General features: G+C 40.8%; 1 protein-coding gene across 1 annotated transcript in view; it reads left to right on the plus strand.

The window, feature by feature from the left end:
• Col9a1 (collagen type IX alpha 1 chain) overlaps positions 1-22,004 on the plus strand; it is an 86,411-nt gene extending 64,407 nt beyond the window's left edge. Inside the window, exons 34-38 of the mRNA XM_076557106.1 lie at positions 2,929-3,075; positions 3,252-3,306; positions 5,028-5,216; positions 12,059-12,136; positions 21,105-22,004. Coding sequence (XP_076413221.1) covers positions 2,929-3,075; positions 3,252-3,306; positions 5,028-5,216; positions 12,059-12,136; positions 21,105-21,289 — 654 coding nt within the window. The 3' untranslated portion in view covers positions 21,290-22,004. The remainder of the gene's footprint in view (positions 1-2,928; positions 3,076-3,251; positions 3,307-5,027; positions 5,217-12,058; positions 12,137-21,104) is intronic.
• The last annotated feature ends 5,978 nt before the right edge of the window (positions 22,005-27,982 follow it).

Below are 27,982 nucleotides of genomic sequence, written 5' to 3' on the forward strand. Positions count from 1 at the left end.
GCTACCCCTAGCTTTCAGTGAATTCCTAAATTCTCTCTACTTCTAGAATATTCCCTATTTCTGTCTTTATTCAACAAATTATCTCCTCAGCAACTAATTTAGCCCCACTAAAAAAGAACTCACTATATATCATTTTTCCCTCTGAATCCTAAAGAATAACTTAAAAAAAAGAACTGTTGTAGAGTAAAATCAGACTCCCAGCAAAGTAGACCACATTTGTTCTTGGTTTACCCATTTTGTCTCCTGGATATCTGGAACTTTGTCCATTTCCAGTGCTTTTACACACTGTGTTGTTTAACCCTTTCTAGTGTGAACTGGCTTTCTCTTTCCTGAGAATGACTTCCTGTTTATGCATCCTGTTCCACCCTCTATCTTACATTCTCCAGGGGCACCCATCCAAAACTGGTTTCAGCTCCCAGATGCAGCCTGTCTGTGGGTTGTATGCTCACCAACATATGGATGAGATCACATTGTATTAACTTCCCAGCCTTTAAACATCAAGTTTCAAGCAACGTTCGTGCATAGGAACACTTGACCTGGTGGTGGTAGTGCACTCCTTTAATCTCATCACTTGGGAGGCAGAGGCAGGTGGAGCTCTTTGAGTTTGAGGCCAGCATGGTCTACAGAGTGAGTTCTAGGACAGGCAGAGCTGTTACACAGGGAAATCCTGTCTCAAAAAACAAACAAACAAACAAAAGAATACTTGAAAGGAATGGTTTAAAATTGTACCAGATATAAAGAGTAAACCCTGATGTGTTTGGTGAGAGAAATCTTACGTCATTATCTAGGATAATTCATTGATGTTGTTCAAGGGAAAAATACAAATCATAAAAGAAAAATTGGGCCTAATGTAGTGACCAACACTTCCTGCGTTTTAATTTGGACATATTAGGAATGAGCTGTTAATTCATCTCTTCTCTCCCTACTTCTTATATGACACTGCCCAAGTAATGCTAAGGAATTGAACTGTACTGTCCCAGAGCAAGAAAATTATTTACTTCCATAGGAACTTTCATTGTCCACTCTGGTGTTCGCACAGTTGAAAAGCCGATGTCTGCTCAAATGCACAGAATCTCTCGATTGAAGAACTCTTTCCGAGAGATCCAGGGTCCTTATGGCACCCTGATCTTTACATCCCAGAGTCCCTGTGATTGATTCAATAGCAGTTTTATCCACTGCCATCAAGAGAGTATAATTCAGTGTGGCCAGTTCTTGTGTGCATCTCAGTTCACTTTGGCATCTCTTTGGTTTGCTTTAGAAGTTGTTAGATTTTTTTCACCTGGGCACCTGACAATTTTGCAGCCTTGTGTGGTGTAACTTCAGCTCTCTTTGTTAATGTTGCTTTTCAGGAAGTCTTTCAAGTTGTCATTTGCTTATAGAAGCAATCTTGTCAAGCTGACTTAGATGAACATCATTTTTTTTTATATCATAAAGCAAGATTGTAAAAACTTGCAGAACCTTGTTTGGATGTGTGTGATGAAATGTTTTACTTCTTCCCTTGGGCTGAAAACATTTGAATATTGGAAACAGTTAGATGCTGCACAGGAAAAAGAGGCAGGGTGAGATGGCCCTATGGACATTCCTACCTTCAAGATTAGCATCCCCTGACTTCCTCTTGCCCTTGTACCTTTTCTTTCTTATTCTGCACAACAGTTTGCCGTACCGCTTTGCTATAAATTATAACCAATTTTAGTCTCACAAAAGAGTGAATTAATGTAGTCTCCTTTTAAAAGCAGTTATTATACATGAAGACTTTAAAAATGCTCTTAATGGTCTGCTTTCTGGAAAAGAAAACAATTTACCTTTTATGTATGCCTTCATGCTGAGGAGGCAAGGCTTTGTTGGTTGACTTCTTTAATATTTAGGTTTTAATTTCCTGATTACTTAACACTGTAAAGTTGCCTCCCTTTTTAAATGCTTTACTTTCAAGGTCATATTTTGATATTTTGAGGATACTGGCTTAGTCTATGTTAGGTTTTTGTAATTCTTGCTTATTACTAGTGTCTTCAAGTTCACCAAAAGCATCTTATAAAAGCCAAATAAGTCATATTCTTGGATTGTTGAATTGTTATACTCAAATAGCATATCTTGGAGGAAACCTTTTCCTTGGAGGGGAGTCTTTTTATTCCCAGAAAATGTTACCAATCCTTATTTAAAAACCAAATGATAGGTTGGGGAGACAATTTGGTGGGTAAAAGGACTTGGCATGCAAACTTCATGATTTCAGTTTAGAACTCCAAAAGTCATTTCAAAGCTGGTCATGATAGCACAAGGGTCTGTAACCCTAGCATGCCAGTGGGAAATAGCAGGCAGAAAATGGGGACTCTTCAGAAACTCACAGGCTGGATAACTTGGCTTAGGAAGCAGCAAAAAGACCCTGTCTCAAACCAGGTGAAAATGTGAGGACTAACTTCTAAAGGTCATCCTTTGACCTTTGTGTCGTCCCCCGCCCCCTGCAACATACACACACACCAGAACAAACAACCAGCTTGCTTGGACTGGACTGTATCCCTGTGGTACACCACATGCTCAGCATGTGCAAGGAGCTGGATTCCATCCTTAGCACCAAAACCAGAAAGAGAAAACCTAAAACCACTGACTTGTTCTTGGGAAGTGGCTTCAGGTATAGCAAATGAGTCCTTAAATATGATCTTATCTCTGTGGAGATTTTGAAATAATGACAAAAAAAAAAAAAAAAAAAAAAAAAAAAAAAAAAAAACACTTGTAAGTTTACTTAAATTGGAATTCTAAGTGACCGGTGAGTGGTTGAATGGTATTCTGTGTCTACATTGAGGTAACTTCTGGACAGACACCACTGAGGGACATAAATAGTAGAAAACCTAAAATTCCACCTAAATATTTATATTGAGGCTAAGCAGAACATTGGTGATGTCTAGCGTCGGTTTCATAGTACACTGTTTGTTCTAGGTGGGTAACCCTGGGGAACCCGGCCTGAGGGGCCCTGAAGGAGTCAGAGGGCTTCCTGGAGTGGAAGGACCAAGAGGACCACCTGGACCCCGGGGCGTGCAGGGAGAACAGGGTGCCACTGGGCTGCCCGGTATCCAGGGCCCTCCGGTGAGTGGTGGACACATCCCACCGTTTCCTGTTCCCATCAATCTCAGCCAAGCTCTTCAGCAGCAAGTCCTCTCATCAGCTCAGCTACCCGGTTCCTTGTGATGTCGGTCCTTAGAGATTAGCATTGTTCTCTTTCTAGTTGCAAGTGTAACCTGGGTTTTTCTTTCTTATCCCAGGGCAGAGCACCGACAGATCAGCACATCAAGCAGGTGTGCATGAGAGTTATGCAAGGTAAACAAAGGGCAGGGCCTTCCACAGTTCCACTTTAGGCTCTTGCTTCTGAAGCTTTTATGTTTGTAGGTGGGCAAGGGTAAGTAACTAGCTTTAAAGATGGGAGATGGGGAGTAATGTTAGTATCAGTTCTGTTTCACCCAAGAGTTGATGCTTACCACCTTATAATAAAATATCACTTTCTGTCTTAGCCTTCTGTCCACTCCCCATTCAGCCTCCATCTCTGTGTGTCTCCCCCACCCTTTTCCAGAAGAGAGGGAGGTAACATACAGGAACAAATGCATATATACATGTTGTTCTTTTTCCATTTGCAACACAAATTCTTAGGCATCCTCCCTCCTTAAGATGCTGCCATGTAGTGTGTATCTGGTATGGTATTAGGATCTCCCTAGATTACGTGAGAACTAAGTGAGAAACCCAGTGCCCACAGGGAGCATAAGGGCATTATTTATACCCACGTAGTACATATGTTTAAAAAGTAACAACTACCAGTTTTCCAAAAAAGATGAGGTATTTCCTCATTTGTTAATCTTTATCTAAACTTGATTACAGCTATGGAAATCATTATTCATTTTAGAGTCTGACTAGTTATAAAACCACACAGAAAATGAATATGTATAAAAATACCCCCAAACTGAGGAGGCACTGGAATGCAGGCACTCTACAGAAAACTCACTCACTGTGGTAGAACTGCATCTTCAAGAAATGCTTGTCTTTTCATGTGCCGATTGAAAGTCCACTTTTTCTAGTAGACGTGTAGTATTTTCTAGCACCAGATGAGAATGAAATGAATGCTTTTATATTTGGAAACTAATAAAAATTTTTTCACTGCACACATTTTTATTTTGGCTCCCCATTTGAGCTGTAAGCATTACTAACATAGCTGGGAAATTTTAATTTTATGTTTATTATATTAAGAAATTAAAAATAGTCATATTTAAATAATTTTACACTGTTGGGTAGAAATTTGTTTCCACTTCCTGTTCTTTTTTATACCCTACAGCTTTAAAAACAATATTGCACTAGAATACTTGCCTCAGAGCATTTTAATGGGGTGGATTTTCTCGCCTTTCACGGCTTTAGAGGCTGATTCTGAATGTATGTAAGAATCCCATGGAGTTATTAATTTTTAAGACGAACTGTGACCATTCCCAAGGAAGGTTATTTTTAATGATTGTTATCTATTCCAAGCATGAAAATAAACTGGAGGGAAAGGATTTATTAGAAGCCATGAATTCTCATGGTATTTCAGGTTATAGAATTGCTTTGAACTAAAAAGGCTTTTAGTTTTGATGCCTGGTCTCAAAGAGTGTCTGAATCCTAATTTTGAGCCATGCTTTGATTTTTAAAAGTTTCAAGACAACATTTCCACCCATGATAAGAAACTCATTTTCTTTGCATCCTGGGGTTTCACGTAGTACCAGATAGGATTCAGGTGGTACTCTCAAGGTTCTGGACCACCACCCATCTCAACGTCCTGAAGTTCAACCCTCACCCCACTTTGTCTCAAAACAGCTGGGCCAGGTAGATCCCGGGCAAGCTCAGGAACGGGGCACCAGTGGTGCTTCCTGACGGGAAGCCTGTGGGAAAACACACAACTCTGTTTCTTTCTTGGTGCCACATTTCGATAAAGGTCACTGGGGATGTCATTCTCTTCCTCTTAGCCACTGTCGTGTTTGTGACTTGCTGGTTTTTGTTTGTGTGTGTTTACTGTCTTTCAGAGCATTTTGCTGAAATGGCTGCTAGCCTCAAGAGACCAGATGCAGGAGCGTCGGGTCTTCCTGGGAGGCCTGGTCCCCCTGGGCCTCCGGGTCCCCCTGGAGAGAATGGTTTCCCGGGTCAGATGGGAATTCGTGGCCTCCCAGGCATGAAGGGTCCCCCTGGGGCTCTTGGCTTAAGAGGACCTAAAGGTAAGTTTTTTTTTTTAAGTTTTTTTTTTTTTTATTTAATTATGTGTATGTGTCTGTGCATATGGGGTTTTCCATGGAAGCCAGAGAGGGCATCAGGACCCCCGGTGCTGGAATTACAGGTTAAGTTTGTGAGGTGCCCAGTGTGGGCGACGGAAACCAAGCTCTGGTCCTTTCCAAGAGCCGCATACTCCTTAACTGCGCAAGCATCTTTGCAGCCTCTCGGTGAGCTATTGTGCGCAGGTGCAAGGCACACTTCTTGCTTATTTTCTTTAGATGTGTGATCTGCACTCAAGCCCATAGACTCACAGACAGACAATTTCGAGACTCTGAAATCATTATAGGGCTTTTTTTTTTTTTTTTTTTTTCGAGACAGGGTTTCTCTGTGTAGCTTTGCGCCTTTCCTGGAACTCACTTTATAGCCCAGACTGGCCTCGAACTCGGAGATCCGCCTGGCTCTGCCTCCCGAGTGCTGGGATTAAAGGCATGCGCCACCACCGCCTGGCTGTAGCGCTTTTCTTAACATGGCATCTAGTCTTAGGATGTTGGTGTCTGTTAAACTAACAAAAAGATGCAGGACATGTGACTGCGATTTATGTCTGGGCTTAGCGTTGCCCTCCTCCTCTTTCCAAAGTCAGCCTCATACCTTTACTTTTGGTGGACTTTTATTTTCAGCCCCGATCTAATTTGATTCCTTTCTTAGTTTAAAGCAAGCCAAGTGTTGCAAAAAAAAAAAAAAAAAAAAAAAAACAAAAAAACAAAAAAAAAAAAAAAAAAAAAAACAAACAAAACAAAACAACAACAAAAAAAAACCCACACAGGTTTGTGAGCGGATAAGACATTCTGCAGAACTGACACTCTACCTCAGATGGTGTTTGCTAGTTGAGGTGAGCATGTCAGCCGAGGTGTGCGCCCCCTGGATAATTTATGGAGAATTAAATAAAGTGAGGAGTTTCTGTGTTGTGACGAGTTACTGACAGCTCTCCAGGGAACTTCAGAAGGATGTGACATAAAAAAAACAAGAGGACCCCCCACCTCCATTATTTTAAACGGTGTGGTGCTCCAATTAGGACAAATATTGCGGTGTGGTGGTCAGAGGGCAAGCCAGCTGCCTCTTCCGATCTATAAATGAGTTGCTGATGTGGTTGGCTCACTACACCCTCAGTTGGAACAATTTGCTTAATTACATTTTTTTTTTGGCATGTGCAGAGCTGCATGTTGAAAATGGGCTCTAACTGGGACTCTTGTAAGTCTGGAGAGATGAAAGGGAGAGGGAAGGGGAATCCATCTCACAGAGCACTGGGTTTTCCTCAGGAAGTGTCTTGTGTTTATTCCTCGTTGCACCTTTTAGCTTCTCGGTCAGGACTCTGTGGGAGATGATCTTATGGGTAGTCCCATCCACCCTGAAGACCAGGACAGAAAATCCATTGGCTTGGGCGGGTTGTTGAGTTGGTTGGACCTGTTGTGCTCTTTCTTACCAGAGGCATAGATACAACCTTCTCCAAGTGACTCCTGAGCCCTTCTGAAGGCCTCCAGTTCTCTGCCCCACCCTACACACACTGAATCAGAAACTCAGGGTGGAGGCTAGTACTTGGGTTCAAGAGATGCTCAGGGGACCTGGATGTGGTCATACGTTGGTGTGCCATTCAAGTTCCTTAGGGGGTCTACTGAAATTAATTACATGTATTAATCACATACACACATAAGTTGTGGGGACCTACAGAGACTCCAGCTTGTGGCTTGTTTTCATCTTGACTCAAGGTCATGGAGTCTGAGCTTGTTCCCCCCGCCTCCCTGCAAGGCTGCATAATAGGATGTTTTGGCCAAGGGAGTCTTAACTCCAAGGCCTATTTACAGCATGCTTTGCTGTAAGGTGTGGTCACCAGATGTCTTGAGTACGAAGGAGATGTTTACACTTGACTGTACTTTGTATCTTGAACCATGGCATCCTTGAAAGGGGGAAGTCTTTTGCCCCCCTTGCTTTGGATAGTTAAAGGTTGTGAGTAATAAACTCAGGAGACTGTGGTATTATTGACCCAGACAGAGTCCTCCCGAAGCTATCCTGTGTCTCTGTCTTTTTCTTCATCTACATCTATATTTTGTAGCCCTCATTTCCCAATTCCATGCTCCCCCCTTCAGAACTGTGCGGGACTCGACAATAAGACACATCCCTGTTTTCTTTGGCAAATCAGTGATTGGGTTCTGACCTTGACTTTGTGCTAGTAACTGAACTCCCTTCCAAGCAGCCTGTGGGGCCACCTCCTCCAGCCTTGGCTGCACATGGAATTACCTAGGGAATTTTATGAGCAGTCCAGGTCTGGGCCCCACTTCCAGAGTTTCAAAATCAGTTGGTCTGGGCTTTGGGAGCTTACAACGTCCCTGAGGTGGTTTTAACTGTAGCCAGGATTGTTGGAGTGCTTGTTGGAGGAGCCTTGGGCCGCACAGGACTGTTGTGTGTTGAACAGATTTGGGTCCAGCAGGAGAGTCTCATTTGAAAGGAAGGAAAGTGTATTTCTGTATTTGCAACCCAAGAGAGACCTTGAGCATGAGGCTCATTTATCAGTCCCCACTGGATGGCCAAGGGCCCTTCCTTCTTCTGTATCCACAGCAGTCTGTCATCCATTCAGATACAGCCCTTCACCCCCAGCCCTCTATCCCTTCCTCACTTGATTCCTTTAAATTAGCACTTTCTAAGGTTTTACTTCTGAAATCTGGGGTGGAGGCAGGCAGGGTAATTGGATTTTCTTTCTCAATTAACACTACAATCAATTCAGAAATACACAATTCCAGGTAACTGACCTTGGCTTTATCCTACCACATACAGGATAGTAATATTTAATAAAAAACATATTTTATTCTACTATTCAGAAGTTTGCAGCTTAAAATTTCTCCGAGGGAATGCACTCTACTGTGTTGAAATTTAAATTTTGAGTCATTAGAGATGCAGTCCCATATGGCTGTGCCTTCCCCCAACTGTTGCCTAGCAAAAGTAGATGACATGAGGCTCACTCTAATGTTTAGCCCCTTTGGGTCTTTTTATAGAGAAATAAGAAGCTACAGCTGTTACTAAGGCTTTTGATAGCCCAGGCTATGTCTTCGTCATTGCTTTCCTCTTGACATTGCTCTGAGAAACAGTGGAACCTCAGGGTAAGAGCGTGCTGCCCTCTCCAAGTGCCCCCTCCCCCACCAATGTAGAGTGACATCTTAGTCCACGTGGTTAGTTCTCCCTGACACCTTATCTGTAATTGCACACACACAGGACCAGTGTCTACATGTGATACACACCCTGTATGCATGGCAGGGCAGAACCCACAAGGGCGACGACGGAGTCACCATATGCTCAGTTTACTTGGTGTTTTATTTGTCTTTCAGGCTATTATAGATCTTATTTTTAATGTGTATGGTTAGGATTAATTTTAAGTTCCTTTGAATAAGGCTGTGCATTTTTAGACATTTTAGTGTGAGTCAAACAGATGTGACGGTATGGAAGTGAAGGTGTGAGGAAAATACATGTTATAACTGTGACTCACACTTTTTCTGTGTTAATCTGCTCTTGGAGTGGGGAGGGGTGCAGAACATCAGTTATAGCTTTTGAATAATGAAAGTGAAATAAACAACATCCAGAGAGCTGTGAGAACACCCAGCCTTCTGCTTTTCTTCTCAGCCTGGCTCTCACTTCATACCTGACCTAAGGCTTTTTCCATTTGTGTATATATATATATTTTATTTACATGTGAGAACATTTTGTGACTTTGCAGTTGCCGAGGCCCCAAATTCAACCAAATGTCTCATAAATGCCTTGTACACGTCTGGTTGCTATCCACAGAATACTCCCAATCAACTCTGAGTCAGAAGTGAGAGACACTTGTGATAGCACACTTTAATTTCTAAAAATGGGTTTGTTTCTGATAATACTACATTTATACTGCTCAAAAAGTTAAATGTGAGAAAGGCATTTAGTAAAGAATTTCTCCCAAAAGTTGCCTCTATGCTTAGTTTCATTCTTATGATAAAAAAACCCCTTTGGCTTCCTACAGGTCCCTACAAGCAATGCTATAGAAATCTAGGGACGAGTGCTTTCTCTGCCTCCTTATGTGTAGTCGGAAGGTTTCTCTGGTCCTGCCCAGCCCTGTGGTCCTGCAGCAGCTTATAAAATAATCACTCAGAAGCTTATATTATAACTGCTCAGCCATTAGCTCAGGCTTATTACTGACTAGCTCTTACACTTAAATTAACCCATAATTCTTATCGATGTTTAGGCACATGGCTTGGTGCCTTTTCTCAGTTCTGCCTTGTCATCTTGCCTCCTCTGTGTCTGGCTGATGACTCTTGACTCAACCTTTTCTCTTCCCAGCATTCTCCTCATCTGCTTGCCCTGCCTATACTTCCTGCCTGGCTACTGGCCAATCAGCATTTTATTTATCAACCAATCAGAGCAACACATATTCACAGCATACAGAATGACATCCCACAGCACCGTGTGAACAGGGCCACACTGTCCCGTAGTAAGCAAGCTGGACCTCATTTGTTTCTCATCTAACACTATGTCCAGGAGACCATTCCAAAGAGCTTCCTGTGACGTCCCCCAGCGGTGTCTAGTCTGTGGCAGTAGCTCTGTGTTTACCTTTGATGATCTGTTTGACTGTTTCTAGTCTTCCAGTGCTACAACACACCGCAGTGTACATATTTCATCTTGGTACAAAGTATCAACACAGACTTCATTCCCGCTTCTCATTCTATCTCCATGTCAAAATATTTTACCACTCTGAGAGTACATTTCTAGAAGTAGAATTCCTGGGCAACATGGAGCTTCCCCTTATAATCTGATTTGTTATTGTTATATCCCCTCCAATGAGGTTATACTAATTTGTGCTTTCCTCAATGATGTATGGTTCTGTGTTTTTCTATAGCCTTGCTATGTTTAATATAACTATGGAACTTTTGCTAATTTTATAGGCTAAACATCTTTGTCACTTTTTAACTTTGTGTTTATTTGTGAAAGCAAATCCAGGGATGTGCTCGTCTATGTAACTAACAGGCATTTTCGTTTTCTTTTCATGACTGCCTAATCATAGAGTTTGCTCATTCTTTTAGAATTTCTTTTTTTTTTATTGTTTATGTGTGTGTACCTGATTGTGTATCTGTGCACCATGTATATGAAGGGGGTCACAGAAAGTTCTGGATCTCCTGGAAATGGAGGTTACAGGTGAGGTGCCTGATGTGGTTCTGGGAACTGAACCTGAGTGCCCTGCAAGAACACAGAGTGCTCTTAACCACTGAGCCACATCCCCAGCTCTGTGTTTTCTCATGGCTCTTTTATATTTGATCTATTTGTAATCATGTGATGGAGGTTTTTTTTTTTTTTCCTAGTGGGCTACTCACTTTTTCTAAACATTTGATGACTCGCTAAATGTTTTCCAGTTAAGATGCCACCTTTGTGGCTGGAGAGATGGCTCAGAAGTTAAGAGCACTTGTATGCTGTTCTTAAAGAGGACCAAAGCTCAGTTCCAAGCATCCACATAAGGACACTCACATGAATCTTTAACTACAGTTCTAGGGGACTCTATGCCTTCTTCTGGTGTTTTCAAGCAACCCACACATATGTGCATGTGCACACACACAGAAACAGACATAAAACACGATAAAAAGAAAATTTAAAAGAAAAGATGCCATCTTTGTTGTAAATCAATTTCTTGTGCATATTTGGACTTATTAGGGTGTTGTGCATCAAACGTAGGTACTACACCAATATAATTGGTTTAATAACTGATAGAATTATTTCCTTCAAGCTGCTTTTCTTGGATGAGGTTTCTGGCTAATCCAGCTTCTGGGGTTTTTAAAATATAAACCAGAATTACCTTCTCTGGTTGAAGTGTACTTTCAAAAATGGGATTGTCATCAACATTCAGTTTATGAACGACAAGAGAAATGACAACCATTGATTGGGCTGTCATTCCACTGCACAACAGTTTCAAGCCTTTTCGTATCCATTAGAAATGCTCAGTTTCTTTCATGTTTTACTTGAACATTTCCATTAAGTCTATGCCTAGTTGTTTGGTATTTTAATTGCTACTATAAATAGCACTTCTTTGCCATTTCTTATAACTGGTGGCTCTTTGTATATGTGAAAACGATTGATTTCTGTATATTAATTTTGCATCCTGTTAGATGACTGAATTTACTTATTGTTTGTAACAGTTTTTGAATTGATTCTCATCTTTAAAATATGTGTTCCTTGGGCTGGAGAGATGGCTCAGAGGTTAAGAGCACTGGCTGTTCTTCCAGAGGTCCTGAGTTCAATTCCCAGCAACCACATGGTGGCTCACAGCCATCTGTAATTAGATCTGGTGTCCTCTTCTGGCCTGCAGTCATACAGGCTGTATACATAATAAATAAATAAATTAAAAAAAATAAAATATGTGTTCCTCTTACCTAAAAATAGAAATAGTTTTAATTCCTCAAACCCAATGATGTACAATTGCAGCAAGAGAACATTCTTGCTTTTCTGGGGTCAGGGCCCCTGTCAAGGGTCATGCTTCCAAGGTGGAGACAGGTTTGGTCATATCAAGGAAGGATCCATTGACTCTTACCTTATCGTGTGTTTTACTGAAAATGCACATCCAGTTTTGTGAAATATCATTTGTCAAATGACAAATCAATCATTTGAATTTTTTTTTCTTCTTCTTGGGTCTGTTGATAGGATTTTGGCCTTGCTGCATGTCTATTACAACATGCCTTCTGGGCATGTCATGATTTTTGCTATATGAGTTTGTGTTTGCTTAAAGTTTAAAATAAAGAAATGTATTGACACACAGAAGCATTAACATTTCTTTAATGAAACGCAGGTGACTTGGGAGAAAAAGGAGAACGTGGGCCTCCAGGACGAGGTCCTAAGGGTTTGCCTGGAGCTACAGGTCTCCCAGGTAAGTGAGTTCTGCATCAGACTGAGGGGGCAGAAGTCTGGGTCAATGTAGAACAAGAGCTGAGCAGCATTTTAAAGGAAGCACTGCTCAGCCACTTAAGCTTATCAGGCGAGCATGATGGAGGGCGTAAGGGCACAGAGTTTCACAATTGGCTTTAATGAAGAATTCAATGATGTGCAAATCAGGTCTTCATTCCTTGTGAGCAGACAGATGTCAAGGCTTGAACTATTAATTTCTTAAAGATATGCTTTAAGGAAAATAGTATCAAGGTCCATTCATACTCCATTTGCTATAAAAATTGCGATGTGTGAAACTGTATCCACGTCTACCCCAGGTGAGCATTTCTTGTGATTTTATTGCAATTATTAACCATTATTATTAGTTTGTGGTGCTGGGGATCAAGCTCAGGGCCTGTCACACACTACTAGGCAAGTGATCCACCATGAAGCTGTAACCCTGGCCCTGGCATTTTACAAAATCCAGAGCAGTTGTAAAAGGAATCCAGGTCTTCAGCCACTCATGTGGTACAAGGAGTAACTGAAATTTCACCTTAAAAGCTCTCCTTTCGAATACCCAGGCCCTCCAAAAATCCACGCTGCCCAAAACAAACATTGAGAGAATTTCATCTCAGAGCTGCAAAGAGCTCCCTCCACACAGGCTGATGCAGATCACAGCCGTGTGGCCCAAGGTGACAGAGAGGCTTTTGTAAGGAGCAGGATCCTCTCACTAGGCGTTCAGTGTTCTCTTTATACACTGACTGTTCTGTTGCTGGGGTCTGGCCTGAAATGTACTCATCGCCTGGGGAAATGACTTGTAAACCCAACCACTGTGGACCTGAAGGCTGGCTCAGCTCAGGAGTGGGTAGCATGTGCAAGCTGCCCCCGCATGGTGGCTGAGGCATTGCTGGGGGAGGTTTGGGGAATCTCTTTCATTGTAACAGGGGGAAGTTAAGGACAGAGAGGTGGTAGGGAGGGAAAAGAAGGTAGATGGCGCCTGTTTCAGTCACGGATTTGGAAGATGTAGTTTAGGGAAATTTCGGAGAAGAAATTACCATTTTGTAATTCTGCCAGAGGTTACATATTTAATCATGGCTATAATTATATAATTATAGCAAAAAAAAAATCCTTGCTTTCCAATTATCTATTTCATTGCTCTCAGGGATTGCTTTCTTATTAAACTATAGGAGGGGGATGGCATTTGGAGAGAGCTCAAATGCCAATCTAAGACTGTGATTCATGGGCCTGTCCAGATGTTTTTATCAGTTAATATATATATTTTTTTTATCGCTGGAAAAAGGAAAATCTAATTGGACTTCAAAGGGTCATGGAAGACTTTAGCATACAGTAAAGTTTGGGTTTGTTGACAGATGTTTAGAAGAGAAGAAAACAGTTCTCACCATGAGTCCTCCCCCTTTAACAGCGGGCATCCGAGGGGCTTAAAGCTAGACTCACTCTCAAGATCTGCTCTCTTTCCGCCCTTTAATCGGCATGCTCTCCTAACCAGTGCTACCTTGTTGTCTGTCTACTCCTTCTTTTACACGGGGCCATCTCTCCTTTTCTTCCGTCTTCCTCACACCAAGTCTCTCCCTTCTCCATCTCCGCCTACCTGCATCTCAGCTTTCCTTGGGTGGGGTGGGGGTGGGGGCTTGGTTCCTTTGATGGGACAGTGACAGCATCTGGTGAATTTTGAGCTTCAGATTATTTTTTCAATAATACAGGCGAAACTTCCAAATTACAGTCACTGGAGAGGGGCATTCTGCTGCTGGATGGTTCTCTGTGTGTTTCAGTAGACTACAGGGTCTGTATTGATAACTCCCCAATATGCCGGTTCAGGCCTGTGTTGTTCAGCCAGGTCCACATTCTCTTCCCTGCCCTGTGAATATATTTGGCTAATTGAATCAGACAAGTCCCTGACAAGGGATTTCCTGCCTGCAAGCATAGGCCCCACAATCCGGAAACCCTGGGTTCAAATCAGGCCACTGACATTTCTTAACCTTACGGCCGGCACTGGGCCAATTAGTTTCTCTCTGTGCCTTGCTTTCATTATTTACAAAATACCAGGCATGGACGTCATTCTGACAGTGTAAATTTGAGAATTACAAACAAGCGGTCACATGAAGTGCTCAGGACGGCTTCTGACTATAACGGTGGCCCAGGAATGTCTTTCATTAGTTCAGTTTTGCTTCTGACATTGACGAGGGGAGCTGAGGGCAAAGCGGAAACTTAGTGAAGCCCTTGCGGCCTTTTCTCCTGCTGTCCTTAATGGGCAGTAGCAGGGGACCTTGCTCTCAATTAGCCCCACTCCCCGAGACGCCGGTCCTCCTTTCATGATACTCTGCTTCAATTCTGGGCCATTCCTGTGGCGAGCCGGTTACTATGGCCATTTCACTGGTTCATTGTCCACCAAGAGGGTGAAATTTAAAAACAAATCTTCTAATAGAACTTAGTATGTGGTTTTTTGGTACTTTCCAAATATAATGCCAGTAAAACTTTGTGATCTGGAGGAAACCTCACCAGAATTCTGCACAGGAACCTGTCTGGAATCTTCTAGGTAAATACACATTTTACCTGAAAGAAATATTGCTATCCCCTCTTGAAAGCTTTACTTTTTTATTTTTTAAAATTTAATGCATTTTAATTAAGAACATAGTTAATATTGCTTTCTCCCTTTCATTTAAGCCTTAAATTTTTTTTTTCTGAGACAGGGTTTTTCTGTGTAGTTTTGGTACCTGTCCTGGATCTTGCTCTGTAGACCAGGCTAGCCTCGAACTCAGAGATCCGCCTGGCTCTGCCTCCTGAGTGCTGGGATTAAAGGCGTGTGCTACCACCACCCGGCCTTAAGCCTTAATTTTTACATTTCATTTAAAAGTATGTTTTCAACTGAATTAGAATTACATTGTTTTCTCGCCTTCCTTTTCTCCCTCCAACCTCCCCAGGTTCTCTCTGTCTAATCCCTCTCATATCTACTGTGACTATCATTGATAGCCTCTGTTTTTTTGATTATAATTGTTATACACACTCACATATACATAGATATGTATACACATGTTAACACAATCTGCTGAGTCTGTTGGTGATATATATAGTTTAAGGGCTAACTAATCTGCATTGGACAACCTATAAGGGTCTCCTCAGAGGGAGAGAGTAATTCCCAGTAGTCATTAGTTGCCTGTGGCTCTTTGTCTAGGGGTGGGACCCGGAGAAAATTCCTCCTTCCACACTAACATGTCCATTGATATTGTCATTGTTACAGTCTTGTTTATGGAACCATCTCCAGGAGGCAGTTTCACAGGCGACTTCCTGGTGTTCTGGCCCTTACCATCTTTCCACAATTTTTCCCCCATGTTCCCTGAACCATAGATCCAGGAGCTGTAATGTAGACATATCCATTTGTGGCTGGGGCCCCCATGATCGGTTAATCTGTGCATTGTGTCCAGTTGTGGGTTTCTGTGATGGTTTCCATTAAAGAACCCTTCTTGGGTGTCACTACTGGAGAGTCTGGGATTTAAAGCCTACTGAGTGGAAAAAGATCATTTCATTATTATTTGTGTGAACATACCTAGTATTTAAAAACTATACTAAGTACCTTTGACATCTATCGGTTGTTTGAATCCCTGTCTTCTCTCTGTCTTCCTTCACAGCAGCATCTCTCAGTTTGTTCAGTGTTAAGCATTACACGTTCTGGGATTTTTGTGTGACATTGCATAATAGAGGCCACATGTCATTATTGTCACATTGATAATCATTTTGGCTATAGTGCCTTGTTATTTAAAGGCAGACATATGCTGTATAGTTTGTTATTGTTGAACTGGAAGGGACACATATTTAAAGGCTAGAGTCCTGAGTGCAGGCTCCTAGGACGTGTGGGCCCTTCTCTTATGTCCAGTGACCTCTGCTCTCGATTCCTTCTTATGGACAGGAGCCAGAACCATCCTCCCTTATGGGCTCTTCTAGGAGAAAATAGCACATGCAGACACATGTAAAGCGCACAGAGCAGGGCCTTGTTAAGCTCCACACTACAGACTGGCCCAGGTCACACACCCTGACAAAGGTGTCTCCAGTTGTAAGTGGTAGAGGGAAATATTTGTGCTTCCTGAGTCTAGGTTCATGTACAAGACAAAATGACAGATTTTCCCAATGTGATTAGTTGTCTTTGTCACCATAGTTACCTGATGCGAGCGTATCCCCAACCTCTTGTTTTTCTGCCTTTCTCCCAGAGCTGTGCAGATCTCAAAAACGAGCCCTGGGCCTTTAATCCCCTCTTCTTCATTCTCTCAGCAGAGCCAGCGAGGGCTGCTTCTGAGTTAGGTCATCTCATTAAGGGACATCCCTGCCTGCCTGCTGCCACTGAACTGCCCATGTGTGACCAGTAGCTCAGCACTCAGAGCATTTCAAGGAAAAATAGTTAATAATAAATCCTGACTTCTCTGTGCATTCAAACTCACTAGGGAAAGAAATATAAATTAGATGAAGAATCTTGTGAAATACCACAGAAATAAGCTCAGCATAAAAAACAAAACAAAACAAACAAACCCAAAAATGTAACTTTGGGGTAAATCCCGAAGATTAAATAGCCGTTCCATTCATTATCAGATTGTCTATTTAACTGACAATCACTTGCATGTCTTTTTCCTGCGTTTGTGTGTATGCAACTGTTTCATTTTTGTAAAGCGTTAGGGGAGAAAAAAGGCTCCTCCTCCATCCGTGTAACATGCCTGTCCTCTAGTGTCTGCACAGAGAATGGCCTACACATTTCTGTTAATAGATTTCTTTTTAAAATCATGAAAACTTTTGTCAGTGTGACCACTGATTTTTTTCAGAGAGCCGGAGTAGTCATTAGGTAGTTGGTGAAGTCAACAGACCCACAGGCTGGACAAGGCATTTGTCCGGGGGTGGGGGTGGGAGAGAATCTTCAGACCCTGGTCTTCTTTTCTTAGCCACATACATAGAGCTTCAGATGGACACTCTACCGTGGCTGCTGAACCAAGCATTTGTGTCCACTTTGTGAGCAGTTACAGTGAATCATCTCCAACTGTAATATAATGTCACCTCAAAGTGAGGCTCCCTCTCAACAAGACTAGAGCATCCTGGAGGGTCTAACTGTGGAGTTAAGGCTCCCAAAAAACTGATAAGCCTAGTTAAGGCATGAATACAGGGCAAAACCCATAAAATATTTTAGTTTCTCATAATAGAGACCTAAAAATGAAAATCAATCCTAAATTTTTGTTATTGGGTCTCTTTTTTATTTCCTAGTCAATTCAGACCCAACAAATTCACCACCAACATCACCACCACCACCACCACACACACACACACAACCTCAGGAGAGTTAACCAATCATTATTGATGGGAGGTTAGTTCAGCTAGAGTAGTAGTGAAGGGTCCTTATTGCTAACCACAGTGTTTTCTAGCTCTGTGACTTGGAGACTGGCCTTCTTAACTCTGTTTCCATGGAAGGGAAATGAGGTCAACAATGAACATACCATATGGCATGTGAGGGAAGGTCATTATAGAGTACTGGCGATGCTGGTGATGATGACATCATCCAGAGCTACCAAGGGTGTCCATTGTCGGTGCCCTTGCTGAAGGCTGACTAGGGTTAACTCTTCATCTCCTAAGGTGAGTCAAGGATAGAAAGGACAGGGTCACCAACTCTACCCTCAAAGGTCAAGAAGAAATTTGAATAAACTCAGCAAGTCAAGACAAACCAAAATAAAATGCCCATGTCCCTAAAGATGTGTTGGATCAGAGCCAGGTGTGGTAGCTCCTGCCTGGAATCTTAGCGCTTGGGAGGCAGAGGTGGAAGGTTGAGGCCAGCCTGGGCTACATAGTGAGTGAGGCCAACCTAATCCACAGAGTAAAGATCCCCATACCACTCCCAGTGTGTTAGCTGGGAAACTATGTGTGAGAATGTAAGTAAGAATCTCTCTGTTTTTGTTATTGTTTGTTTGAGGCAGGGTCTTACTCTGCATTCCTGACTGGCTTTGAACTCTTTATGTTGGGCATGCTGCTCAGATTCATAGAGATCCACCTGCCTCTGCCTCCCACATGCTTGGATTAAAGGCGTGGGCCACCACATCTGGCTGAACAAATTCCCTTTAACGTTTCAGGGAGGGGACTATTTTACTAATGTGAAGTAAAAATTTGAAACAGTTGCTTACAGCAAAAATGGGAAGGTCTTATTTGAATCACTGACTGGTGTTCCCTGTGGCAGCTGCTAGCAGGAGCAGTGCTGGGGTCCATCCTCCAGCGACCACCCATTCACTCCCTTCTTGTGTTCCCCCAAACGGGCACAGAACACTAGTCCTTTTCATTACGCTCATATTATTTATTTTCTTTTAGTAAAGACAATAGGACATTTCCTAATCTAGGCCTGTTGGTTGATGCCATTTGTTGCCAAGAATTCTTCTCTTTACATGGTTACAGTTCTTGGTTTGAGTATGGGGGGTCTCTGTGACAGGCCCTCAGCCATGGGTTTGCCTTCCAAAAACAACTACAGATAATATGTAAACTAATGAGCATGCCTATGTTCTAATACAGCCATTTTTACAAATAAGATTTGGCCTGTGCCTTGAGGTGGCCTATCTATGCTACCTGCCTAGAGGTGGCCTAATCTACCCTACCTGCCTTGAGGTGGCCTAATCTACCCTACCTGCCTAGAGGTGGCCTAATCTACCCTACCTGCCTAGAGGTTGGCCTAATCTACACTCCCTGCCTAGAGGTAGCCTAATCTACTCTACCTGCCTAGAGGTTGGCCTCATCTACCCTACCTGCCTAGAGGTGACCTAATCTACCCTACCTGCCTAGAGGTGGCCTAATCTACACTACCTGCCTACCTTCCCCTCCCAATGGTCTTTGGACTTTGACTTCTTCTGTGAGCATGGTCATTTTCTCCTGGTTTTGATGGACAGATTTGACATATTTCAGTGGGCCATTGCTATTGATAAGGTCCACGAAAATCACCTTTTATATGTAGTTAGAGGTGGCCTATTTTTTTAAACTAAAAAAAAAAAATCAACTTAACCTCTAACTGTCTCTAATGTCAGGGGATGGAGAGGTCTCTGCTGCAGGAGCAGTTGTGACAACCTTATCTATAGGTGCTGTGGATGAGGAAAAGCCTTTTTCCCATTAGAGGAAATGCATAATCACCTGCTTCATCTCAACTTATAGTTGGATAAAAGCCTATGAGATAATTTATTGGAAATAACACATTCCTGCTTAACTACAGCCTCGAGATGCATAATTCGAAGATAATTATTCTCCCTTAAATCTTGCTAATGGTTTGCCCTCTAACACTGCTTTGTGCAGGGCTTGATGTAAAACACACAGAAGAATAAGATGTGTGTAAAATAGGGTCTCCCACCCACCTGTACTTCAAACTATGTGAGATATGTAATAATAGTACCATTAAATATGACCGGGTCATTCCAGTAAGATGTATGTAATTAGATCACTAAAATAGGGAAAAAAAAAAGACTGAAGACCCTGGAAAAAGCAGGAGAGTGCTTCTACTTAGGAAAATGTGTAATTGGATGTGAAGATTTGGATTTCAGCTTCTCCACAGAGTGAGTGCCTGAGATAAGAGAGCTGAGATGGATAAGGATCCCTGTAACAAGATTGTCCTATCGAATGCAGCTGCCTCTACACTGCGTTCTTAGGATCACTTTTGTGGTAACAGGATGAAAGCATTACTGAGGCAAAGGGGCACACATTCAGTAGAAAGTCCTCTTGGTTGTGGGCACTGTGTCTCAGATTATGTGCCCTACTGGGCAAACACAATGAAAGAAATGTCCACAAGGAACTCTGTGGTGAAACTCATGTCAGGGTAAGATTATGGAATTTTTTTGTAGGCAGCATGGTGTGGTTTTCTAAAGGACATTAATAAATAATATTTAATAACTGAGACAGTCCCCCATTTAACTGATGCTATCACTCACAGAAATTAACAATAACAAACACATCATCCCATTTTGTGGATGATGAAATCAGAGGTTTTTTTTTTTTTTTGCCCGATTCTAATGGTTCATAAATGGCAGAGTTAAAACTTAAAACCTTTTGTCCTGAAAGTCCGTGTGTATTTAATTTCTTATTTATGCTTATCTTTGTCTGGGTATGGATCACTATTAGAAATTAATACTGCCCAGGAGAAAGACAATGTGAGCCATAAGTCAGCACAGCACGTGTGATTTTGAATCTTCCGGTAGCCAAGGTGTAGAGTCAAGTGAAATTAACTTTAATAATACAGCTAGTCCCTGATGGAAGGTGATTAGCCTCAGAGTTTTCCACTTTGTGATGACATGAAGTGAGACAAATTTTGTAGAAACTTCACTTAAAATTTCTGAATTTTGATCTTTTTATGGAATTAGTGATACATGCTATGATATTCTCTCTTGATGCCAGGAAGTACAAAGTTGACTGTGTATTCACTGATGAAAAGACCTGCTACCCTGCAGTGTGCTGGGTTGCTAAGTCATGATGTTTGGAAGGTTGGGTGCATTTTTTTTACTTAACTATGTTCTCAACATAACCACATTATAAACTGAGAGAACCCAGTGGTATTTATTTAACCCACTAGGTTCAGAATACTATTGCAGCAGGTAGTAAGTCTAAAATTTGTTAATAAAATATTTTATGCCTTTTCCATGGTAAGCCTTCAAATTTCAGCTTTATTTTATGCCTATGGTTCACCTAAGTTTGGGCCAGCCGCATTTCAATACTCAGTAGATATATATATATATATATATATATAGCTAGAGGTCACTATGATGGAAATGTGAGAGACATACATGGAAATCTGCCTTTGATTTCTATGAACCCCATATCGACCAGTGGGGTTCCCCATCTCTTCATCATGCATGATCTCCAAGGGCATTTGCTAAGCATCTTGTTGCACACTGCTAGGCTGTTCGGTCTAGCATCTCCTGCTAATCAACAGCTTGATCACACATTCGGGTTTTTATCTGTTTCAGGTGATCCAGGCCCTGCCAGCTATGGGAAGAATGGCCGAGATGGAGAGCAAGGGCCCCCAGGAGTGGCAGGAATTCCTGGTGTGCCTGGACCCCCAGGTCCTCCAGGTCCTCCCGGTTTCTGTGAGCCAGCCTCTTGCACCCTGCAGGCTGGTCAACGAGCATTTAGCAAAGGGCCTGAGAAGTGAAAGCCTTAGCGTTATAGGCCCTCTACTCTAACTGTACCTGGTACAGGAGCATGGGAGAGAAATAACATCCAAAGCCAGGGCTAAGACTAAAAGGTTTCATCTTCAACGTGATTCCACAAGTCCTACTTGACAATCAGATTTAGAATAACGGTGCTATTCAGTGAATCTTGTTCCTTATCAATGGAAGGAAGACAGGGGAGACATCAGACAAAAATAAAATTCCCTCTAGCCAAATTTATGATCTTCTTCCCAGGATCTTGAACTTTAGTGTGTTATAAATAAGTATGTGATTTATTGTGGGCCACTGTGCCAACAAACAAAAACAACTGTCCAGTTTACCTCGGTTGCTATTTATCTTCATTTCAATCTAGATACTGCTCTTGGATTATTAATTCAGTTATATCAAGTATTACTAGGAGAGTAAGGAAGAAACCCCACTACATTCAATAAAATTGGTGCTTAAAATCTCCATCAGGAATTTGTCACAGATGTGATCTCTTTACATCATACAGTGGTTTCCATCTTTATTCTGAATTTGTGACTTGTATGTACTGTATCCCAAACCCATTCATTTTTAAGATCTCCTATGTGAAAGTAAAGAAGTAATTTTAATACCCTGACATGCATGCATTTTATTGCTGACATTATTTATTTTAAAAGTTTGAGGTAACATCTCTGATTGTACCAAAGAACAAATAAACATGGTTTCACAATCTTTTGTATGTTTCTAAAGAAATAGTCATTTTCAATGTGGTTAAATGTTAACTGAACTTGTTTATATACATTAAAATGTTGATGTATTGCTACTTCTAAAAATGTATTTATATTATTGGTTTATTCCATCCAGAGAAATCTGAAATGTTTCTACTGGTCCATAGGGTTACCCTGTGACAGATTGTGTGTGTGCGTGTATGTGTGTGTGTGTGCTGAGAGACTTAATGGATTTCTTTGAAATTCTAATGAAAACTATAAACTCACTTCCTTTAGAAGAATGTATGTGCACTTTGTACAGTATTTCAGAGAGTTCACAGAGCCCTATAAATCTAGTTTGGCTTGGTTTCTAGGTTAGGACCACACCTTCATTTCAGAAGTTGTTAGCTCCCTTTTGGAGCCTCATTGATGCAAAAATGACTTACCACTTTTTATTAGTTTTACAAAGCAAGTTACCTAAGGCACCACATTATTTTAAAAATTTAGATAGTTTAGGGTTACATTATGATAATTAAATACATGTGTACAATGTATAATAATTAAATCAGGGCAATACTCCATTTCCATTTCTTCAATTATTATGGTCTATGTGTTAGGAATTGTGTGCTTTAGTCATTTTGAAATTCATCATAGATGACTTCACCCAGTAGTTACCCTGATAGGTTAAAAATGAACTCTAATTCCTCCAGTCTGGGTTTTGATGCCCTGTATGAAACTCCTTCCCACTCTATTGCCTGTTCCCCACACCTCAGTCTCCAGGGACCACAATTCCATTCTAGTTTCCACAGAACAGCAAGAACATGTGGCATTTGTCTTTCCATGTCACATGATGGTCTCTACATCCATTCATAGTCCCGTCAACATTGAAGACATGAAGACAGCATTGTTTTCATGCCCGAACATACAAAGATACATTTCTTTGTTAATTCATCCACTGAAGGGCACAGATGTTGGTTCCATAGTTTGGCTATTGCATAGTGCTGCTGCAATAGACATGGAGTGTTTGTTACTAATGGACAGGAGTTTGTTGTTAAAATGATTTAATCTTCTTTGGATATATATATATATATACATAGACACACAGTGGTTGAATTTTATGTTATTTGTACTTGTTTTTTTTTTTATATTTTTGAATCTCCACACTGTTTTTCATAATGATTCTATTACATTCTCACTACTAGTCTGTAGGACTTCTTTTTTCTCTACGTCCTTGCTACCATTTGTCAGTTTTGTCTTTTATGATAGCCATGGAAGTACAGTTGGATTGTGGCTTGTTTCACATTCTCTACTGATCACTGAGGTTTTGTTTCATGCACTCGCTGGTCATTTATATGTCTTGACTTCTTTTGAGAAGTATCTGTATTCTTTGGCAATTTTAAAATTGGATATTTGTCTTGTTCAGTTTAGTTTCCTACATATTCTGGATCTCACTCATTTATTGGAGAAACAATTTGCACATACAAATAGAAAAGGAAGGAATAAAATTACCCCTATTTGTAGATGATATGATTTTATGTATAATAAACATAAGAGCCCACCAGAAAACCCTTTGAATCAACAAACCTTCAGTGAAGTAGCAGGATACAAAGTAAGGAACTTTCTAACATACTGATAATGAACACACAGAGAAAAAAAGTCAGGAAAACAATCTTTCACTATAGTGCAAAAAATAAATAGGAATGGTCCTAACTAAGGGTGTGACAGCCCTCTACAAGGAAAATATCAAGACACCAGAGAAAGAATAAGAACACTAGAGTGTTGGAAACCTTTCCATGCTTACAGATTGGTAAAAATAATATAGTGAAAATGGCTATATTACCAAACGTGAGTTCTAGATCCAGTGTGATCCCTCAAAAAACTTCAGTAACATTCTTCACAGACCTGGAGAAAGTCCTAAAATTTATATAGATTCATGAAGGACTACAGACAGCCAAAGTAATCACAAGCAATAAGATTACTGTGGAGGGCACCACACTAGCCGATTGTGACTTACACTACTGAACAACAGTAACCAAGCCAGCATGGGTCTGCCGCACAGCAGCACATGCATCAGTGGAATACAACAAGGGCACAGAATTAAACACAGACACTCGGGGGTTTTCGTTTTTATTTTATTTTTTGTGACAAAGATGCCAAAAAATACATTGGATAAAAGATGGCCTTTTTAGTAAATAGTAGTGGGAAAAGTGTCTAGCATGTGTAGGAGAATGAAATGAGGTCCCTCTCTTCAAATAGTGAAAAAAATCGGTTTAGAATATATAAAATACTTTAAGGCTTGAAAATGTGAAACTATTTAAATAAAATATAGTGAAGAGACTCCAGGAGACAGGGATACAAAAGGACTTTCTGAAAAGAACGGCAATAGCTCAAGAAATAAAGTCAAGAATTGACAAAATGAATTACATGAAATTAAAAAAGTTATTGAGGGCTGGAGAGAGAGCTCAGAGGTTAAGAGCACTGGCTGCTCTTCTAGAGGTCCTGAGTTCAATTCCCAGCAACCACATGGCGACTCACAGACATCTATAATGAGATCTGGTGCCCTCTTCTGGCCTGCAGGGATATATGCAGGCAAAACACTGTATACATAATAAATAAATACATCTCTTTTTTTTTTTTTTTTTTAAAGCTTTTGAACAGCAAAGGCAATGATCATTAGGGTAATTAGATAGCCCAAAGCATAGGGGAAATCTTTGCTATCTACATAACTGACAGAGGATTAATTTTAGAATATATAAAGAACTCAAATAACTAAATGCCAAAAACCCCAATTATTGAATTAATTGCCAATCAATGTTCTGATGAAATGAATTGACAGTTTTCAAAAGGCATTTTTAGATAGTGATAAAAATAGAAAAACAACATGCTTATGTAAACCATGCTGACACACTCAAGGGGCCAGGAACTATCCAGTCGCAAAAGATGGCCATAAACACTAGGGTACCGTTGCAGGAGAGAGGGAGAAGTATTTTAAGAGTCCGAAGCAGTGGCTGACTAAAGTGAAATACTTGTCTGGACAGAACGAGCAGGTGCATGTATGAGCTCAGCAGCTGTGATGGAATACACAAGACCCGGGCAAGCTCAGTCTAGAGAAAACTCCTGTTAATGGATAAGGGATGTGGGCACAAAATCCCACCTCTAGCTGAAGAGGTATGAGAGGGAGAGTCAGTTTTCTTTGAGGGAGTGGTCCCTGGTAGGTAGACCATGTTCCAGTGGATGGCCATAAACCCAAGAGTATATGATTGGCACAAACTGGATTTGATGTGTTTTTTTAAAAATGAGGACAAAAAGTTGGGTGGGTAGGTAGGGTTTGGGGGAGGGGAGGTGAATATGTCGAAAATGTGTGGTACACTATTCCCCTCCAAATTTTAAGAGATATGAAAAATATTCAACAACTTTTGCGACCAAGGAAATAAAAATTAACTACATGACGATTCCATCTCCTCCCAGTCACTCTTATCTAAAAGAAAAAATTAAAACAACCTAGCAGCAAATGCTAGGGAGGATGTGGGGAAGGGTGAATTCTTATACACTGCTGATCCAAATGTAAATTAGCTTAGCCACTGTGGAATTCATTGTAGTAGTGTCTCTAAAACCTAAGCATAGAGCAACCATATGACCCAGCTATCATACTTCTGGGTGTATGTATACCAGTCAACATACCACAGAGATGGTATGTAACAAACAGCTACAGATCCCTGTTTGTTAAGCAGCAATATTCACAATACCCAAATTGGGGAATCTGTCTAGGTGTCTGCCAACGGAGGAACAGATAAAGAAAATGTGAAATGTGAAGTATATATAGAATGTTAGTTTTATTGAGCCATAAAGAAAAACTTAGTGATGTCATTTCCTGGAAAATGGATAGAGCTGGAGATCATATTAAGTAGTGTAAATAAGATGCAGTAATAAAAATATTGTGTTTTCTCTTTTGTGGGTCCTAGGGCTCTTTATAGGTCCATAAAATCATCTTTATATATTCATTGTATATTATATATATATGTATATATATATATTATACATTCATATGTATGTATACAGATGACGTGAAAGAGGGAGAGCAGGGGAGGGCCGTCCACGAGCAGCTGGGGAATCGAAGAGAAGGACTAAAGGGCAGGAATGGTAAGGGGTGGATATGGCATCCAACACTGGACAAGATTGTCTTCATAAAGCCAAACACAAAGCACAGTGAATATGCTCTAAATATAAAAACTAAACAATGTCTTTTCTACTACCACTGGTTGGAATGTTCTGTAAATGTCTGTAGAGTCTAGTATGATTCGGTTCAGTTGGTTTTCTTTTGCAAACTGTCCGAATGATCTGTCCATTGTGGAAAATGAGGTCAAAATCCCCAATATTAGTGTATTAGAGCCCACCTCTCCCTTTAAAAGAGATTATATTCTTAACAATCGATATTTCCTGACCATTCAAGTACTTTATCACTGTTTACATGAACACATTGACTTGCTATTCCATCAAAATGTAGTGGAACTACCAACCAGAGCTAATGTATTTACTATGTCACAATGCATCTTTGAGACTTGTCCCACACAGAGACAATAGGTCCAAGGTCAGTTTCCTCAGTTAGTTTATGAAACTCAGATAAAAGAAGAGTAGGTTCCTATGGTATTTTTATGTCAAATGTGTCTCGTGAATTTTTCATATATGAGTTGTTTGGTTAAAACAAACATGAAATCTGTATTATGGGATTTCTTTAAATTGTTTCTAGTATGTAGTTCTTTGCATCTATCATGAATCCTTATTCTTTTTGAAATTTTATGTGCATTGGTGTTTGGCCTGCATGTATGTCTGTGTGAGGGCTTTGGGTCTCCTGGAACTGAAGTTACAGACAGGTGTGAGCTGCTATATGGGTACTGGGAATTGAACCCTGGTCCTCTGGGAGAATAGCCAGTCTCTTAACTGCTGAGCCATCTCTCGAGCCCTATGAATCCTTCTTAAAGAGAAAGGTTACAATTTTGTTACATAGATTAGCACCACTTATCTAGATTGTCCTTCCTCCTGTTTAGAAGATAGTTTTTAGGAGTAGAGGCATCTGTTACAGTTCTCTATGGCATATTATGTAAAAATGGTAACTACTTTCTAGAGCTATGACACAAACAGGCAAAGAAATGATCTTTTCATCAAAGTGCTTTTATTTTAATTGGAGTGACATAATCAAATACAAGGAAAGAAAAATGAAGCAATTAAACATGTTTTTCAGTCCTCTAACATCATATTAAGAAATAAAAAAAATAAAATTTCAAATATCAGTTCACCCAACTGTTACACAAACCTGATACTTATCCAGGCTGTACAACAAGATCCACAAGATACAATAAGTAATGTTGGGGATAGCCACTTACAGACAGCTTATGCAAAGCTAGCACATCCCAAATGGCAGGAACAACCAACCCACTGTCTATTTCAGTTAAATAAATCGTTTACAGAAGCACTAATATTTGACGAAAAACTTGCAAAGAAAAGTGCCTAGTGAATGCTCCCCATGAAAGACAGCTGCTAAACCCAGGCAGACCTGGGATGCATCCCCAGCAGAACAGAGATCGCCATATCTCCTTCGATATGGTTTTAAAAGTTGGATAGTGTCCATCAGAGAATATGTCAACAGGGGAATATGTAGGTAATTGAAGTTGCTCAGAAACGGGCACATTAGTCAAGAGCAAATAATTTCTTATTTCTTTCTACTCAGTGCTCCCGTGGCAGTATGATTTGATGTTTACTCCAGATAGCCAACAGGTTAGTTAAGAAGTATGAAAACCATTTTCCAGTCTGAGCACATAAATTCGTTGATGGATTTTGGTTAATTATTTTCTGTCTGTCAGAAAAGTATGAATGAGTAGTCATATCGTTTGGTGACCGACATGAAATACTTTATATTTCAAGCTGGTTGAACCAATATTGCTATCCTTAAACATTATTAGATCTGACTCCAAATGTGCTTAATTTTAATCCCTGCTTTGGAGATCA

This window comes from Peromyscus maniculatus, chromosome 21 (assembly GCF_049852395.1).
Source record: "Peromyscus maniculatus bairdii isolate BWxNUB_F1_BW_parent chromosome 21, HU_Pman_BW_mat_3.1, whole genome shotgun sequence".
Lineage (NCBI taxonomy): Eukaryota > Metazoa > Chordata > Mammalia > Rodentia > Cricetidae > Peromyscus > Peromyscus maniculatus.